The sequence below is a fragment of the Schistocerca piceifrons genome, chromosome 5 (assembly GCF_021461385.2).
Source record: "Schistocerca piceifrons isolate TAMUIC-IGC-003096 chromosome 5, iqSchPice1.1, whole genome shotgun sequence".
Lineage (NCBI taxonomy): Eukaryota > Metazoa > Arthropoda > Insecta > Orthoptera > Acrididae > Schistocerca > Schistocerca piceifrons.
Genome location: NC_060142.1, coordinates 518,933,535 through 518,949,568, shown reverse-complemented (window position 1 = coordinate 518,949,568; position 16,034 = coordinate 518,933,535). Strand labels below are relative to the sequence as shown.

At 42.9% G+C, this 16,034-nt stretch overlaps 1 protein-coding gene across 1 annotated transcript in view; it reads right to left on the bottom strand.

Moving 5' to 3' along the window:
* LOC124798251 (alpha-catulin) overlaps positions 1–16,034 on the bottom strand; it is a 170,039-nt gene that overhangs the window by 26,840 nt on the left and 127,165 nt on the right. The window contains exon 8 of the mRNA XM_047261572.1: positions 11,631–11,909. Within this exon, the coding sequence (XP_047117528.1) occupies positions 11,631–11,909 (279 nt within the window). The remainder of the gene's footprint in view (positions 1–11,630; positions 11,910–16,034) is intronic.

The window sequence follows — 16,034 nt, the reverse complement described above, 5'->3', positions numbered from 1 at the left end:
ACACTCATCGTAGTCCACTGTTTGATGGATTGGAAATTATATGATTTACTATTTTGCTTGTGAGGGATAGGAACCACCCTTATCCAGGCAATCTTTAGAGGGTTTCTGTGGTGCAGAGCATCTTATTATGTCATACAGTGAATGATATGTTCAGAAATTGAGTAAGATGTTCTGAAATTTCTGTCACATCAGCATTCATTGTGATCTTCAATAATGACTTTTTTACTAATGAGACATGTTTAGTAGATTCACATGCAATTTGTCCTTAGACAGTGATCGCCTGAGTGTTTCGTCCTGAGAGAAACATGCATTATTTACCTTCAACATGTACAGTATGTACACAGTGTGACACTGACAAAGATTTCAATGTCCTGCTTAGTAAAATATCAAAGGGTTTCTCAAGTGTCAAATAATTTCTTGTGCAACAAGGTCAGAAGGCTGTCTGCAAATGAGTTACTGAGCAGTATGTCTAGCCTTATTTTGAATGCTTGCTGCTATTCTTAACTGTTTGCAGTTTTCCATAAGTTAAGAAATAAATGATGCAAAATCTGAAATGTCCAACTTTTCTGTTCATCTGCTATTGCAGCAATTCATCCATAGATAATCTTCAGAGTAAAGTTGTCTGTATTTTCACACAGTTAGGCCATTTGGAAGTGTACCGATAAATTTTGTGAGCATAAAGGCACATAACACTTCTGCTACAAGGAGATGTTCAAATTTTTCAAAAATATTCCTTAAATATTATTGTGCACCATCACTAAGGGGTACCAAGATGCCTGTGTTTAGTTTTTTGTTCAACATATACAGAAACAGTGAGGTGAGCTTCACTCAAAGCAACAAGAAACTTGCAACTGGTGGAAACTCTAGGACGTGAATTTAAACTGCAAACCTTTCTATTGTATTAAACCTCTACACTACGTAGATATGATTATAATTTTTATTGATTTGATTAAATAAATAACTTACTAATTTTTTGTAAGAATGTGAATCACAGAAGGGATTAATTTATTAAAGGAAAGTACCAATGCCAAAAGCCACCAATCAGAATGTTTCTCATTGGGTGCTGAGAGATGAAACTGATTCTGTCAAAGACACCTTTGTGAGAAGACTGAAGATAGCCAGAATGGTTGGATAGTGTGACAGACTTACAGGAACCAGTACCAGGATGCTGACCCTGCCGGAACAGCAGAGGAAGGCTGCTGTGTACAGCAACTGATGTGGTGCATTCGCTAGCCTGCCTTCTCTGAGACTAGAATGAAAACTGTGAATTGTTGCAGCTCTTTAACACCTTAGGTCACAATAATTAGACAGGTGTTAATCTCAGAGACTAAGCTGGCTGCCGTTTGCTACACTGTATAGATGAGATCTACCACAACCACCTTAAAAAATTGCCCAAGTAACTTCAAAGACATTCTGGGAGGGCATTTTTAATTGCTCATAAATTCATAGAGATGGTTCATCATTCTATTTCAGTACTTTACGGTGATGGTAAATTATAACTGACTTTGCACAAAAATGCATGGAACCTTAATTTATTAAAATGACCCCCCCTCCTCCCCTAAAGCCACTGAGCCATTGCTCCACTCACAGATTACACTCCTCTATGGACATTCTTCCCAGAAGCTTAGCTGGGCACAATTTCAGACTAGGCAGGGAGCTGTTGGAGTCAACTCACTGAAATCAGTATTAAGATTATGCCAATAGATTTACCTCTTTTTCCATTCTTTCTTTAAACATGGCAGCTTGATATTTGCAGTAGAATGGCAGTTATTTCACATGGCTACTGTAGTATGTATGAGGGTGAGTCAAATGAAAACTTTAAATATTTTTTAAAATATTATTTATTGTGCAGAAGTGGTACAAAGCTGTATCACTTTTCAACATAATCTCCCCCACGCTCAATGCAAGTCCTCCAGCGCTTACAAAGTGCATAAATTCTTTTAGAAAAAAATTCTTTTGGTAGTCTGTACAACCACTCATGCACCGCGTGGTGTACCTCTTCATCAGAACGGAACTTCTTCCCTCCCATTGCGTCTCTGAGTGGTCCAAGCATACAGAAATCACTTGGGGCAAGGTCTGGTGAGTATGGTGGATGAGGAAGACACTCAAAATGCAGGTCTGTGATTGTTGCAACTGTTGTACGGGCAGTGTGAGGCCTTGCATTGTCATGTTGCAAAAGGACACCTGATGACAGCAATCCATGCCACTCTGATTTAATTGCAGGCTGCAGATGAATTTTTAGGAGATCTATGTACGATGCACTGGTGACAGTGGTCCCTCTAGGCAAGTAATGCTCCAAAATGACGCCTTTTTCGTCTCAAAAGAGAGTCAGCTACCCTTCCCTGCTGATGGTTCTGTTCGAAACTTCTTTGGTTTTGGTGACAAGGAATGGCGCCATTCCTTGCTCATTTTCTTCGCTTCTGGTTGGTGGAAGTGAACCCAGGTTTTGTCCCCAGTAACGATTCTTGCAAGGAAGTCATCACCTTCTTGTTCAAAGTGCCAAAGAAGTTCTTCACAAGAATCAACGCGTAGTTCTCTCATTTCAGGAATCAGCTGCCATGGCACCCATCTTGCAGACACTTTGTAAAACTGGAGCACATGATGCACAATGTGGTGTGCTGACCCATGATAATCTGTAAACATGCTGCAATGTCATTCAGTGTCACTTGGCAGTTTTCCATCACTATGGCTTCAAGTGCTGCAATGTTCTGTGGAGTCACAACTCATTGTGCCTGACCTGGACGAGGAGCATCTTCCACTGAAGTCACTCCATTTGCGAACTTCCTACTCCATTCATAGACTTGATGCTGTGGCAAACATGCATCACCATATCGAACCTTCATTCGTCAATGAATTTCAATAGCTTTCACACCTTCACTATGTAAAAACCGATTAACAGAACGCTATTCTTCTCTGGTGCAAGTTGCAAGTGGGGTGGCCATCTTTATACTGATACTGCAACGGTATGTGTGCATCTGCACTATGCTGCCAGCTACAAGCCATTCTGCACACTGTTTGTAACATGCTTACCAACTTACAGGATAACAGGGCAAAATTTTGATTTGTTGTTAGAAATTTAAGGTTTTCATTTGACTCACCCTTGTAACAAGGTTCTATGTACTTCAGAAGAAGACATAATTGCATCTACATCTATACTCTGCAAACCACTGTGACGTGCATGGAAGACTGCACGTCCTACTCCACAAGTTTTTTGGCTTATTCCTGTTCTATTCAGATATGCAGCATGGGAAGAATGATTGCCAAAATGCCATTTTATGTGCTACAATTAGGCTAATCTTCTCTTTGTGATCCCTATGGGAGTGGTACATAATGGTTGTAATACATTCTAAAGGTCTGCAAGTTGAGCATTTTGTACTTCCTCAAGTGCACTGCGCAAGTACAAATGCTCAAAGTGGGGCAACCTTGGGTAGAACAAGATGCCACAGGGAAGGTATAGACCAACTGGTCTGGCGCACTCACCCCACTGCTGTTGCGATGGTTATAGTGGTAGCTTGGTGTGTCTGCAGGCTGTCTTTGCTTGTGTCATACTCCCACCAGTTGACGGATTTACACCGACATGAGTTTAGTTAGAACATAACACTGTTCTTATTAACAACAAATGCATGTAGAAAAATGTAAGTTAATGTGGATGAGTAGGAAAAACAAACCCATAATGTTCGGATACAGAATCAGTACTGTCCTGCTTTACACAGTCATGTCGTTTAAATGTCTGGGCATGATGACTCGAAGCGATGTGAAACAGAATAAGCAAGTGAGGATTGTAGTGGTAGGGAAGGCGAATGGCCAACTTCAGTTTATTGGGAGAATTTTAGGAATGTGTGGTTCATCTGTAAAGGAGTCCACATACAGTACACTAGCATAACATATTCTTGAGTACACAACAGGGTTTAAAGAAGAAATCAAAGCAATTCAGAGGTGAGCTGCTAGATTTGTTAGCAATATGTTCAGTCACCATGGAAGTGTTACAGATATGCTTCAGGAGCTCAAATGCTTGGAGGGAAGAAGACATTCATTTCAAAGAACACTACAGAGAAAGTTTAAAGAACCAGCATTTTAAGCTGACCACAGAATGATCCTACTGCCATTAACATACATTTCACATAGGGACCATGAAGATAAGATACAAGAAATCAGGGCTCATATGGGGGCAGACAGACAGTTGTTTTTCCCTTGCTCTATCTGTGAGTGGAACAGAAAAGGAAACTACTAATTGGGGTACAAGGTACCCTCTGCCACACACCATATGATGACTTGTATGTAGATGTAGACATAGAACTGCATTTAATGGACATGTTTGTTTTTGCACATTACTCCCTCAAATTTTGGGAAAAGTAAGTTATTGTAATTTTGTTCCAGCTTACCTGGAACCTAAATTTTATTACAGATTTGATGAACAGTAATGAAAGTCTCTTCTCTGTCAAAACAGATGTCATACACTCCTGGAAATTGAAATAAGAACACCGTGAATTCATTGTCCCAGGAAGGGGAAACTTTATTGACACATTCCTGGGGTCAGATACATCACATGATCACACTGACAGAACCACAGGCACATAGACACAGGCAACAGAGCATGCACAATGTCGGCACTAGTACAGTGTATATACACCTTTCGCAGCAATGCAGGCTGCTATTCTCCCATGGAGACGATCGTAGAGATGCTGGATGTAGTCCTGTGGAACGGCTTGCCATGCCATTTCCACCTGGCGCCTCAGTTGGACCAGCGTTCGTGCTGGACGTGCAGACCGCGTGAGACGACGCTTCATCCAGTCCCAAACATGCTCAATGGGGGACAGATCCGGAGATCTTGCTGGCCAGGGTAGTTGACGTACACCTTCTAGAGCACGTTGGGTGGCACGGGATACATGCGGACGTGCATTGTCCTGTTGGAACAGCAAGTTCCCTTGCCGGTCTAGGAATGGTAGAACGATGGGTTCGATGACGGTTTGGATGTACCGTGCACTATTCAGTGTCCCCTCGACGATCACCAGTGGTGTACGGCCAGTGTAGGAGATCGCTCCCCACACCATGATGCCGGGTGTTGGCCCTGTGTGCCTCGGTCGTATGCAGTCCTGATTGTGGCGCTCACCTGCACGGTGCCAAACACGCATACGACCATCATTGGCACCAAGGCAGAAGCGACTCTCATCGCTGAAGACGACACGTCTCCATTCGTCCCTCCATTCACGCCTGTCGCGACACCACTGGAGGCGGACTGCACGATGTTGGGGCGTGAGCGGAAGACGGCCTAACGGTGTGCGGGACCGTAGCCCAGCTTCATGGAGACGGTTGCGAATGGTCCTCGCCGATACCCCAGGAGCAACAGTGTCCCTAATTTGCTGGGAAGTGGCGGTGCGGTCCCCTACGGCACTGCGTAGGATCCTACGGTCTTGGCGTGCATCCGTGCGTCGCTGCGGTCCGGTCCCAGGTCGACGGGCACGTGCACCTTCCGCCGACCACTGGCGACAACATAGATGTACTGTGGAGACCTCACGCCCCACGTGTTGAGCAATTCGGCGGTACGTCCACCCGGCCTCCCGCATGCCCACTATACGCCCTCGCTCAAAGTCCGTCAGCTGCACATACGGTTCACGTCCACGCTGTCGCGGCATGCTACCAGTGTTAAAGACTGCGATGGAGCTCCGTATGCCACGGCAAACTGGCTGACACTGACGGCGGTGGTGCACAAATGCTGTGCAGCTAGCGCCATTCGACGGCCAACACCGCGGTTCCTGGTGTGTCCGCTGTGCCGTGCGTGTGATCATTGCTTGTACAGCCCTCTCGCAGCGTCCGGAGCAAGTATGGTGGGTCTGACACACCGGTGTCAATGTGTTCTTTTTTCCATTTCCAGGAGTGTATTTAGTAACTGTAAGGGTGATTACACAAATGTTACTATTCTTTGCAATGGCCAAATGTCAACTTTCTCCTGAATGAGATGGAGATAGTGCTATTCCAGTGCTTGTAGTATCCACAGTTAAAAGACGATAACACAACAGCTGTACCATACTGCCAAAATACCAGTGACACTGCAAATAGCATTCTGCAATTAATTGAAATTTTCATTTGCTGATTACACAGCATATATTAAACAAGAAAACTGGATCTACAGTAATCTGAAGGTACCTCTTTATCTTTGGGCACTGCATTACAATGGCATTGCTTTGTGCATTCATAATAAAATAAATTGAATTGTTGGATAATTCTCACTTTGGAGCACTTCTGTTGCATCTTTCAAAGGCTCTAAAAATGTAATAAGTTCTTTTGGAGCGTTGTTGTCATAAGCAGTTACCTTTCCATAATACGCCTTTTTCAAGAAGCATTTCCATGATTTTATTATACTGTCCAACCACAGACTGTTGTACTCTAAACAAGCTGTTCCATCTAATCTTGATTTCATGGTTCAAGTTTGTCGGTACTGAATTCACATCATCAGTTTTCTTCATGAAATGGACTCTATCTCAGGCACCAGAAGCTCTGAAATAAACCACTTTGACCCCATTTTTCAAATAATTGTCATCAACAATGTGCGTCAGGGCTGTGTCCAAAACAAGTGTAAGGCATGCATAATGCTGAAAGAATTGCAATGCCCTGCATTTATTAACACCTCGGTAAGTGAGAAATGAAATATTATTAAAATGCTGGAGATTTACTCTCAAGCTAAATAAAGTTTTTCAGTGTAGTTTTTACAAATTCCCCAAATTTTTCTTCTCGAGAAAATGATTTATCACAAATACCATACTACACAGTGCCCTGTCTCGATTAACAATTGCACAGTAATAGATAGGTATCATGTTTTCCAATATATATTAGTCAAAATATTCACTATACGTCCAAAGACATTCATGCCTATGGCCTAGTTAACGCTGTGCATCATACTCATCCATATTTCATCGGCTTGTCTTCCAGTGTTTCATATTTATATCATAGAGTGAGGCAAAATGTTGGAGACATCTATATGTCCAATTTCTGAATTGGCATTTACAAGCTCCGGACTTAAATGTGAAGTCCCACACCTGATATTAATGTAAATGGACAAAGATCTCTGGCACACATTTCTATGCACCTCCTAACGTGGTAAGCTGTCACCCACCCAACCTCCCCAACATCCTAGTCCATCCCTACGCTACTCCCAATCCCAACCCCTTGCCACAATGATCATATCCCTGTAGAAGAGCCAGGTGCAAAACCTGCCCAATCCACCCATCCAGCATTTCCTATTCCAGTCCTATCACAGGTTTATCCTACCCCATCAGGGGCTAAGTCACATGTGAAAGCAGCCATGTCGTTTGCCAGCTCTGCTGCAATCAATGCACAGTTTTTTGTATTGGTGTGACTATCAATCAGCTGTCCACAAGGATGAATGGCCACTGCCAAATTGTGGTCAAAAGGAAAGTCTGCTGAACATAACACACTTGATTTCAATTGCTGCTTCACTACCTGAGCCATCTGGATCTTTCCCTCCACTACCAGCTTTTCTGCACTGGGCAGATGAGAGTTATCCTTACAACACATTCTCCACTCCTGTAATTATCCCAGCCTCAGCCTACGGTAACATACTCTCCTAACAGCCTCCATCCAACAGTCACCCCCCCCCCCCTCCTCCCTCTGTCCATCATCTCATCCCCATTCTCATCTCTCAAATGTTAAAATGTGTGTGAATTCCTAAGGGACCAAACTGCTGAGGTCATCGGACCCTAGACTAACACACTACTTAAACTAACTTATGCTAAGACCAAAAGACACACACACACACACACACACACACACACACACACACGTGCGCACGCCCGAGGGAGGAACTGAACCTCTGGCGGGAGGGGCCGAGCAATCCGTGACATGGCGCCTGATACCGCATGGCCACTTTGCGTGGCTCTCACCTCTCACCCTGTGTATTTGCATCTCTCTGCCAATGCATCCACCCATCTTTCCCAGCTCCTCCCCTTCTTTCCCACCTCCCTGCCTCATAATGTTCTGATGCTGTGCCTGTGGGCAGTTTAGTCCCCGCACACTCCATCAAAAAGCATTTGTCTCTCTCCCCACCTGTACACTACTATCCTTTCCCCTTCTACATCCCCTCCAGATTGCTGCTTGCATCCCACATGACGTTGTATACCAGCCCGAGATGCTGGAGTTGGTGGTTGTGCGTGCGTGAGGTGTGCTTGTGTGTGTGTGTGTGTGTGTGTGTGTGTGTGTGTGTGTGTTTTTTTTTTTACTGATGACAGTTGTGGCTGAAAGCTATATGTGAGTGACTTTTAATTGTGCCTGTCTGCAATGTGATGTGTTTTCTTTATGGTAAGCAGCAACCTGTTTTTTACTACACTGATAATAGTCCTACCTGGAGTTTCCATTGTTTGATTAACCATCATGTGAGATAGCTTTAACTCTGTCCCCTTATTGCTTAAGCAGGATTCCATGCAGAATTTAAGCAAAAACATCCATCTCAGTTTATAAGACTACGTACTAATTTAATTTCAACTGCTTCCTTAATAACACCACCCTAAAAGCTGGAAGTCCATGCCAGAATCTTCATGTTGTTATATTTTACAGGATAACTGGTGCCAAGGCAGTGTCCTCTAAAAGGAGATTTGCTTGGCTGTTTCAAGTGTGTGTGACATTTATGTTCAGTACGCCAATGGTCCTTATGGTCTGCCCGATATATGAAAGGCCACAACGGTGAGGAAGATGAGAGACACACAAACCAAGATCATTCTTTATGGATCCAAGAGTAAAACAACAGCTAAGAGGGCTGCTTTGTGGTGACTCAGTGTGGGCCCTGATATCATTATATTACCTGCAGGCAATGGCGATGCCACAGCTGTGTTAGATAAGCTGGGTTATGTTCAAAAGATATATGTTTACAATCTGATTCGGTGTATTGTAAAATCAGTGCTGATCCAACAAAGAGTATTGAGAGAATGACAAACAACTGCCTGAAAAAAAGTTGCTTGCTGCGGCAGACTATCAATAGTTTTACTATTATGCTACTGTGCCCCTAATATTGTATGGCCTTCTGAAGATTCACAACACAGGCGTGCCTCTTAGGCCTATTGTTAGCACCATTAGTGCTTTGACATACCATGCACCGAAACACTTTGTTATTCTGTGAGCCCCTAGCAGGTCGGTGTGTGCATCACAATAAGAACACACCAGATTTCTTACACTGATTAGAGGGATTGTGTTGAATGACCCCAGTATTTTAGTAAGTTATGATGTGGTCTCTCTCTTCACTCATGTTCCTGTGTTGGATCCACTATGGTTAGCCGAGTTTAGGTTTCGTGTTGAATTAATGAAACTATTTTGACACTTGTTAACTTACACTTACTTTTTATTCAATGGCCAGTACTATGTCATCATCACTGAAAACTGTGTGTTTTTCCTGATATGTTGATGATGCTTTTGTTGTGTGGCCCCATGAAGTGAGAATTTAAATTATTCTTAGAACATCTGAATTCAATATACCCACTTATTTACTTCACAATGGAAAAGGAAAAGTATGGCTGCCTTTCTTTCCTTGACATGCCAGTTAACAGGAAGGCTGATGGTATCTCGGGACATGCCATTTTCAGGAAGACTGATAGTTGTCACCCTCTGGCGCAGTGTGAAGGGATAATACATACGTCAGTTCACAGGCCCCCTGTAATCTAACAACCTCAAAGTTTGTCAGCTAAGCTAACTCATCTTGAAGACCTTTCATCAGACTGGTTACTGTGAAGGACAGGTTATATGTGCATTGTGCTATGCACTAATCATGAACTGGCTGCGTGATGATGATGATGATGATGATGATGATAACGAGGTGGCACCAAAGTCTGTGGCTTTTTTGCCTCATACAGGAAGTATTTCCAACAGGATTAGAAATATGGAGTAACAAGTGTCTTTCGACCACCATCTAATATTAAGGCCAAAATTAGGATCTGTAAGAGATGATCATGGGTTGCGTAAGGTAGGTGCCTATAGTATTTCTTGCACTTATGGCATGCCATTTATTCATCAAACAATCACAACTGTGGATGACCAGTATATTGACCATAAGCATAACACACACTTACACAGCCAAGCAAATCTCCTATTACAGAACATTGCCTTGGTACTTGTCATTCTATGGAATATACAACACAGACATTATGGCATGCATTTCCAGATGTTGGGATACTGATATTAAGGAAGCAGTTGAAATTAAAAGAGCAAGTGACCTGATAATAAGGTTTTCACTTAAATTCTGCTTGGAATCCTGTTCTCTTGGTGCCACTGACAACCTCCACATATGACTAAAATTTTGTCAGCTTTCACGAGTGGTCTTTCAATGTGATTCTGCTGTAGTAGTCATCAAAGGATTAATACATTGCTCTTTTGATAGCTGTCTCATTCATCATTTCTCTATCTATACTCCTGCGTTTTTTGTGCAATAGCCACTGTTTCTTTACAGAGACTGTATACTATGCAAGGTGTCTCGCCTCATATACCTATGCAGTATTGGCAACTATAATACTAAGCTAGAGCCACAGTTCCTCTACGTGCTTCTGCATTGAGCTACATGTTTGGAGATCCTCCTTGCGTTGTGACACTAATGTCTCTTTATCTAGTTAACTTACTTACACACACACACACACACACACACACACACACACACACACACACACACTCCTCTCCCTCTCCCTCTCCCTCTCCCTGTCTCTCTCTCTCTCTCCCTCTCTCTCTCTCCCCCTCTCTCTCTCCCCCTCTCTCTCTCTCTCTCTCTCTCTCTCTCTCTCTCTCTCTCTCGGAATTTAGTTTTTGAATAACCTATCCACAGTACCATCTTCATTAAATATCTGCAATGCAACAGAGATGAATTGGAAGCCACCTGTAATGCTGTATTGTCCAACAAGGCTGTTTGATGATTGGTTTGTACAGTACACTTTTGAGCTCATTGGTCTCTATCACTTAATTTATTAGGCCTACAAGAACAGTGACTGAATTTAGTTACTACCCAATATTTCCATTTCACAATACCAATATTAAAAATAACCTTCAACACCTGTAAACTTGTGAAATATAGATGACATTATCCTTAAACCTGGATGTCCTTGCAGTCATGATCCATTTGATTTTACCCATTTTTCTTCATTGATTCATTCTTACAGAAAATGTGTCTATGGCAATGATAATAGCACTTACATGTGCATGTCCTCGATGCATAGCTCAATGATGTGCAAAATACATTCATTGGAGTGTCTGGGTGGTTTTGGCAAAATAGTATATGTCTAAAAAATTTAATAAATGACCTAGATGCTCTCTTGTTGGTTGTAATATTCTAATAGATGATTTATACAACAAAATACAATTAATTAAGAATGAAAAATTTACCTGGTACAGTGAACCATTTTTATTACATGTCTTAACCATGAGCAGTAGCTAAAGCAAATTTTGATACGGAAAATAGGAATTCATAATTTTTTAAAAATTCTATATTCTTTACTTTACCTTCATTAACATTTACAGCACGTTATTTATAGCCCTTAAACAGTGTTGTCTCATTAGATATTAATCAACATTTGATACATGTCTCAAAAGTTAATGAAAAACACACAATAACTTACAAAATTAAATTAATTAAAAAAAGTTATTACCTGGTATGAAAACTGTCTTACAACTTTATACAAGCGATTTGCCTCCTCAGCAAAGTATTCTGCCTGTGTAAAGAGGTCTTGTGTTGTCTTTAACGCTCCTTCACCTCTTGTGAACTGATACATGGAAAATGCCATGGAAGACATATTTTTGGCACGCTTCACAATGTCGTTGTTCTCTTCCAGTGCTGATCCACTTTCCTGCCACTTGTCTGTCTCAGCATCCATCTCCGATGATATGAGTTTCATTTCCAAACCAGTTTTTGCTATCTTGGCCTGTTCCTGAAAAATTTAAATGACATTTTAGAATTATGCTTTCGTATACTATGTACAAATGGAGAACCACACTGAACAGCATCTGCATCATGGATAGCAAAAGCGAGGCTACATTTATCCTACTACACTGAAAGCTGGCATGCTGTTGCTAGTCTACATTTCCTGCATTAACTAATGGCTCATGTACGTAATGTGAGAGAAACTGCTCCCTTGAAATAGTACCAGCATGTATATTTGGGAAAATGAATAGCTGTTGATTTCAGGAGACACTACGCAAATGATTCTGACGGAAAAAATGAGAGACAGGCTGAGAGATTTCTGAATATCTAAGCTATTGTGATAATACTGGAATTCAACAATATATGTGTTTAAAATGCCAGCTTCCTCCACTGTAGGTAATGTAATTCTCAAATTGCAATAACACTGGACTTAAGACAAGAAATATATTTAATTGACTGTAGAAGAGAGTCCTGCAATCAATAAACTGACCATTGTATAATGGGCAGTCAGTATCTTAATAGCTGAATTTGGATTTTAATCCACTCTTCTTTTACCTGTTTTTTTAAAAATTTATATCAGTTTGTTATAACAAGATATGTTACCTACAATTATGAAGGATAGATTGCTACTCACCATAAAGATGACACATCGAGTTGCACACAGGCACAATGAAAAGATGGTTACACACTAAACTTACGGTGAAGCCTTCATGAGAAAAGAGAAACACAAACACAAACACATTCACACCAGCAAGCACACCTCTCATATACATGACTGCTATTTCTAGCTACTCAGACCTGAGAAGCCAGAGATAGCAATCATGTGCTTAGCATGTAACAGCCTTTTTGTTGTGCCTGTCTGCAATTCATGTGTCATCTTTATGGTCAGTAACAGTCTATTCTTTATGTAATCATCGATATCCTGACCTGGTTGATTGGTTGGTTTAAAAGGGTGGGGGGTGGGGGGGGTGGGGGGTGGGGGGGAGGGCAAACTGCTAGGTCATCGACCCTTTGCTCCAATTGAAGTAATTCCACAAGGGTGGGAGTAAAATAATTGAGGCATACAAAACACAGCTGGAAGAAAGGAGAAAACCACAAGAATGACAGAAGGGCAACAAACACTAAAATGGACAAAATCAGACAAGAAAACCACAGAGAGATGCAAGAAACACGTAGAAGAGATCAAAACCAGAGAGCAGGTTACCATGGCTGACTGACCATGAGAAAAAACAGGAGAAGCCAGCCACTCTGGAGCACATTAAAACCTCCACCCTAAAGACACTAGGGTGGAGGACACACAGGGACAAAGGACATGTGTTAAAACTTAGACCAAATGATAAAACCCACCCTCAAGAATAAAATGTAAAACTAAAGCTGCTGTTGGGGCATTGTCACCCAACACTGAAGGCAGGGTGCTGGGAAAGTTAAAAGTCCGCCGCAGAGCAGCTAAAAGTGGGCAGTCCAGCAAGAGGTGGACGACTGTAATTTGTGAGCCACAGCAACACCAAGGTGGGTCCTTGCGACACAGGGGTAACCAAGCATTAGCCACGTATGGCCAATGCAGAGTCAGCAGAGGACAACTGATTCCCTGCGAGAGGATTGCATGGAAGACTTCCACACATTCATAGTGGAGGGACTCCAGCCTCCACAAGGACACTGGTCACCAGACTCGTTCTAAAAGCTCCAGTCACTAGGCGAATGCCACTGTGCTGCACTGGGTTGAGGAAACGCAACGTTGAGGGTGCCACCGAACCGTAAACCAGACTCCCATAGTCAAGGCAGGATTGAACATGGGCTCTGTAAAGCTGCAGCAGCTTAGAGCGATCTGCACCCCAGTCAGTGTCACTCAGGCAGCAGAGGGCATTGGGGTGCTGCCAGCACTTTCGCTTAAGCTGGCGAAGGTGAGGTAATCAAGTCAATCGGGTGTCGAAAACTAGTCCTAAGAATCGATATGTCTCCACTACAGTGAGTGGATCATCATTAAGGTAAAGTTCTGGTTCTGGATGAATGGTGCGATGCCGACAGAAATGCATGACACACGACTTTGCAGCTGAAAACTGGAAGCTGTGGGCTAGAACCGATGACTGCGCCTTGTGAATGGTTCCCTGTAGGCACCCTCAGTACTGGAGGAGCAGTACAAAATGCAGAAGTCATCCGCATACAGAGAAGGTGAGAGCGACGGCCCTACAGCAGCTGCTAGAGTGTTAATGGCCACTAAAAATAGAGACACACTCAATACAGAGCCCTGCTGGACCCCATTCTCCTGGATATGGGGGGCAATATGGGAAGCACCAACTTGGACATTGAAAGTACGAAGTGACATGAAGCTTTGGATAAAAATTGGGCGTGGGCCCCAGAGAGCCCACTCATACAATAGGGCAAGGATATGATGTCGCCAGGTTTTGTCATATGTTTTATGTAAGTCAAAAAAGGCGGCAACCAGATGTTGGCATCAGGAAAATGTTGTTCAGACGGCAGACTTGAGGGACACAAGACTATCAGTGATAGAGTGACCCTGTTGGAAGCCGCCCTGACATGGAGCCAGTAAGCCGCGTGACTCCAGCACCCAACCTAATGCACCCAACCTAACTGCCAACACACCATATGTTACAGCAGCTTACAAAGAAAGTTGGTGAGCCTGATGGGCCGGTAGCTATCCACATCAAGTAGGTTTTGACCGAGTTTGAGCACTGGAATGATGGTACCATTTGAGGATGCGAGACGCTGGGCGGTATGCCAAGTATAGTGCTCAGCAAAATGCTTGGCAGCTGTGTGTGCATTAGTAGATAACACACCATTGACGTTAATGCGAGGGATGCCTGTTGGGGTCTGGTACAAAAAAGACATCTGATCTACGTTCAGACTTGGGAAGGTGACGTATGGCACCCAATGGTCAACAAGTACCTCTCCCAACACACCTGTTTCCATTGTTTTATAAGCTGGTGAACGCGAGCACGAAGCTGCTTAAAGGCTATTAGGTGCTGTAGGGAAGGGTGCTGCTTATACCACTGTTGAGCTCGATGATTTGGGGTAACATTTATTAGAACTGAAGTTTGACCTTGACCACTTAGAGACTGCTGGTGTTTGACTACCAGCAAGAGATGATGTACTACACTTCATGGCGTGTCATCCACACTGATGCCACCCACTCCAACCAGGTTCCCTCCCCACGGGCATCACTCAGCCACAGCAAGGCCACCTGGCAGGGTGTCCATTGCTGGGAGTCCCAATGCCCCAGGGTGACGGGCATCTACTCCTTGGCATACATGGTGAGTTAATGGTGCAGGCATCAGCAGAGTGATCCCTGTGAGCTACTACAACCAACAGGGTACATGGTGGCCCCACCACAATGGACTGGCTACCGTGCTGGATATCAGGCTCCAATGAGCTAAGAAGTCCATTATCGTCGGCAGTGCAGAAAGCGATATTGCAAGGAGGATGGAGGAAAACACATGCAGGAGGGTGACCTCGCCCAACAGTTGGAGAATGAGTGGCAGTGCAGATCCATGTCAACAAAGGATGCGAGAGGTCTCAGCGCATGATGGACACTATGCACCATGTAAGGCATCCTTCCCCAATTGGCTTGCACTTTCGGAAAATTTTGAAAAATGGAGGTCAAATCCTACAGGGACCATCACATAAAGGCCAAAATGACTGAGACTTCTTTTAGTCGCCTCTTACAACAGGCAGGAATACCTCGGGCCTATTCTAAACCCCAGACCCGCAGGGGGGATTTCCGACCTGGACTTTCCATTATTTTAGCACATGGTTCTATCTTAGTTTTGGACAAGACCATTTATGCTACATTTGTACTTATTATTTTTCAGAACTTTTATATGAGAATGTATTTTACTTCACAGACAAAATACTTTGATAATCTTTAGGAGAGACAATCAATGTTAAAGGTGCCCTAAGGTTAAGAAATTACAGAAGAATACAGAGATTTTGATACAAATGAAATTTCACTTACTTGAAAACAGAAACACTGCAATTATTTTCAAATTACACCAGATTCTATTTGGAAGTTTGATAGATAAATCTTAACACTGAGATTCCTGCACAGATATGAAGTACACAACATTTTCGAGAGACTGAGTAGTGCACATTATTTTTTTGAAATTTTTTTAAAGCG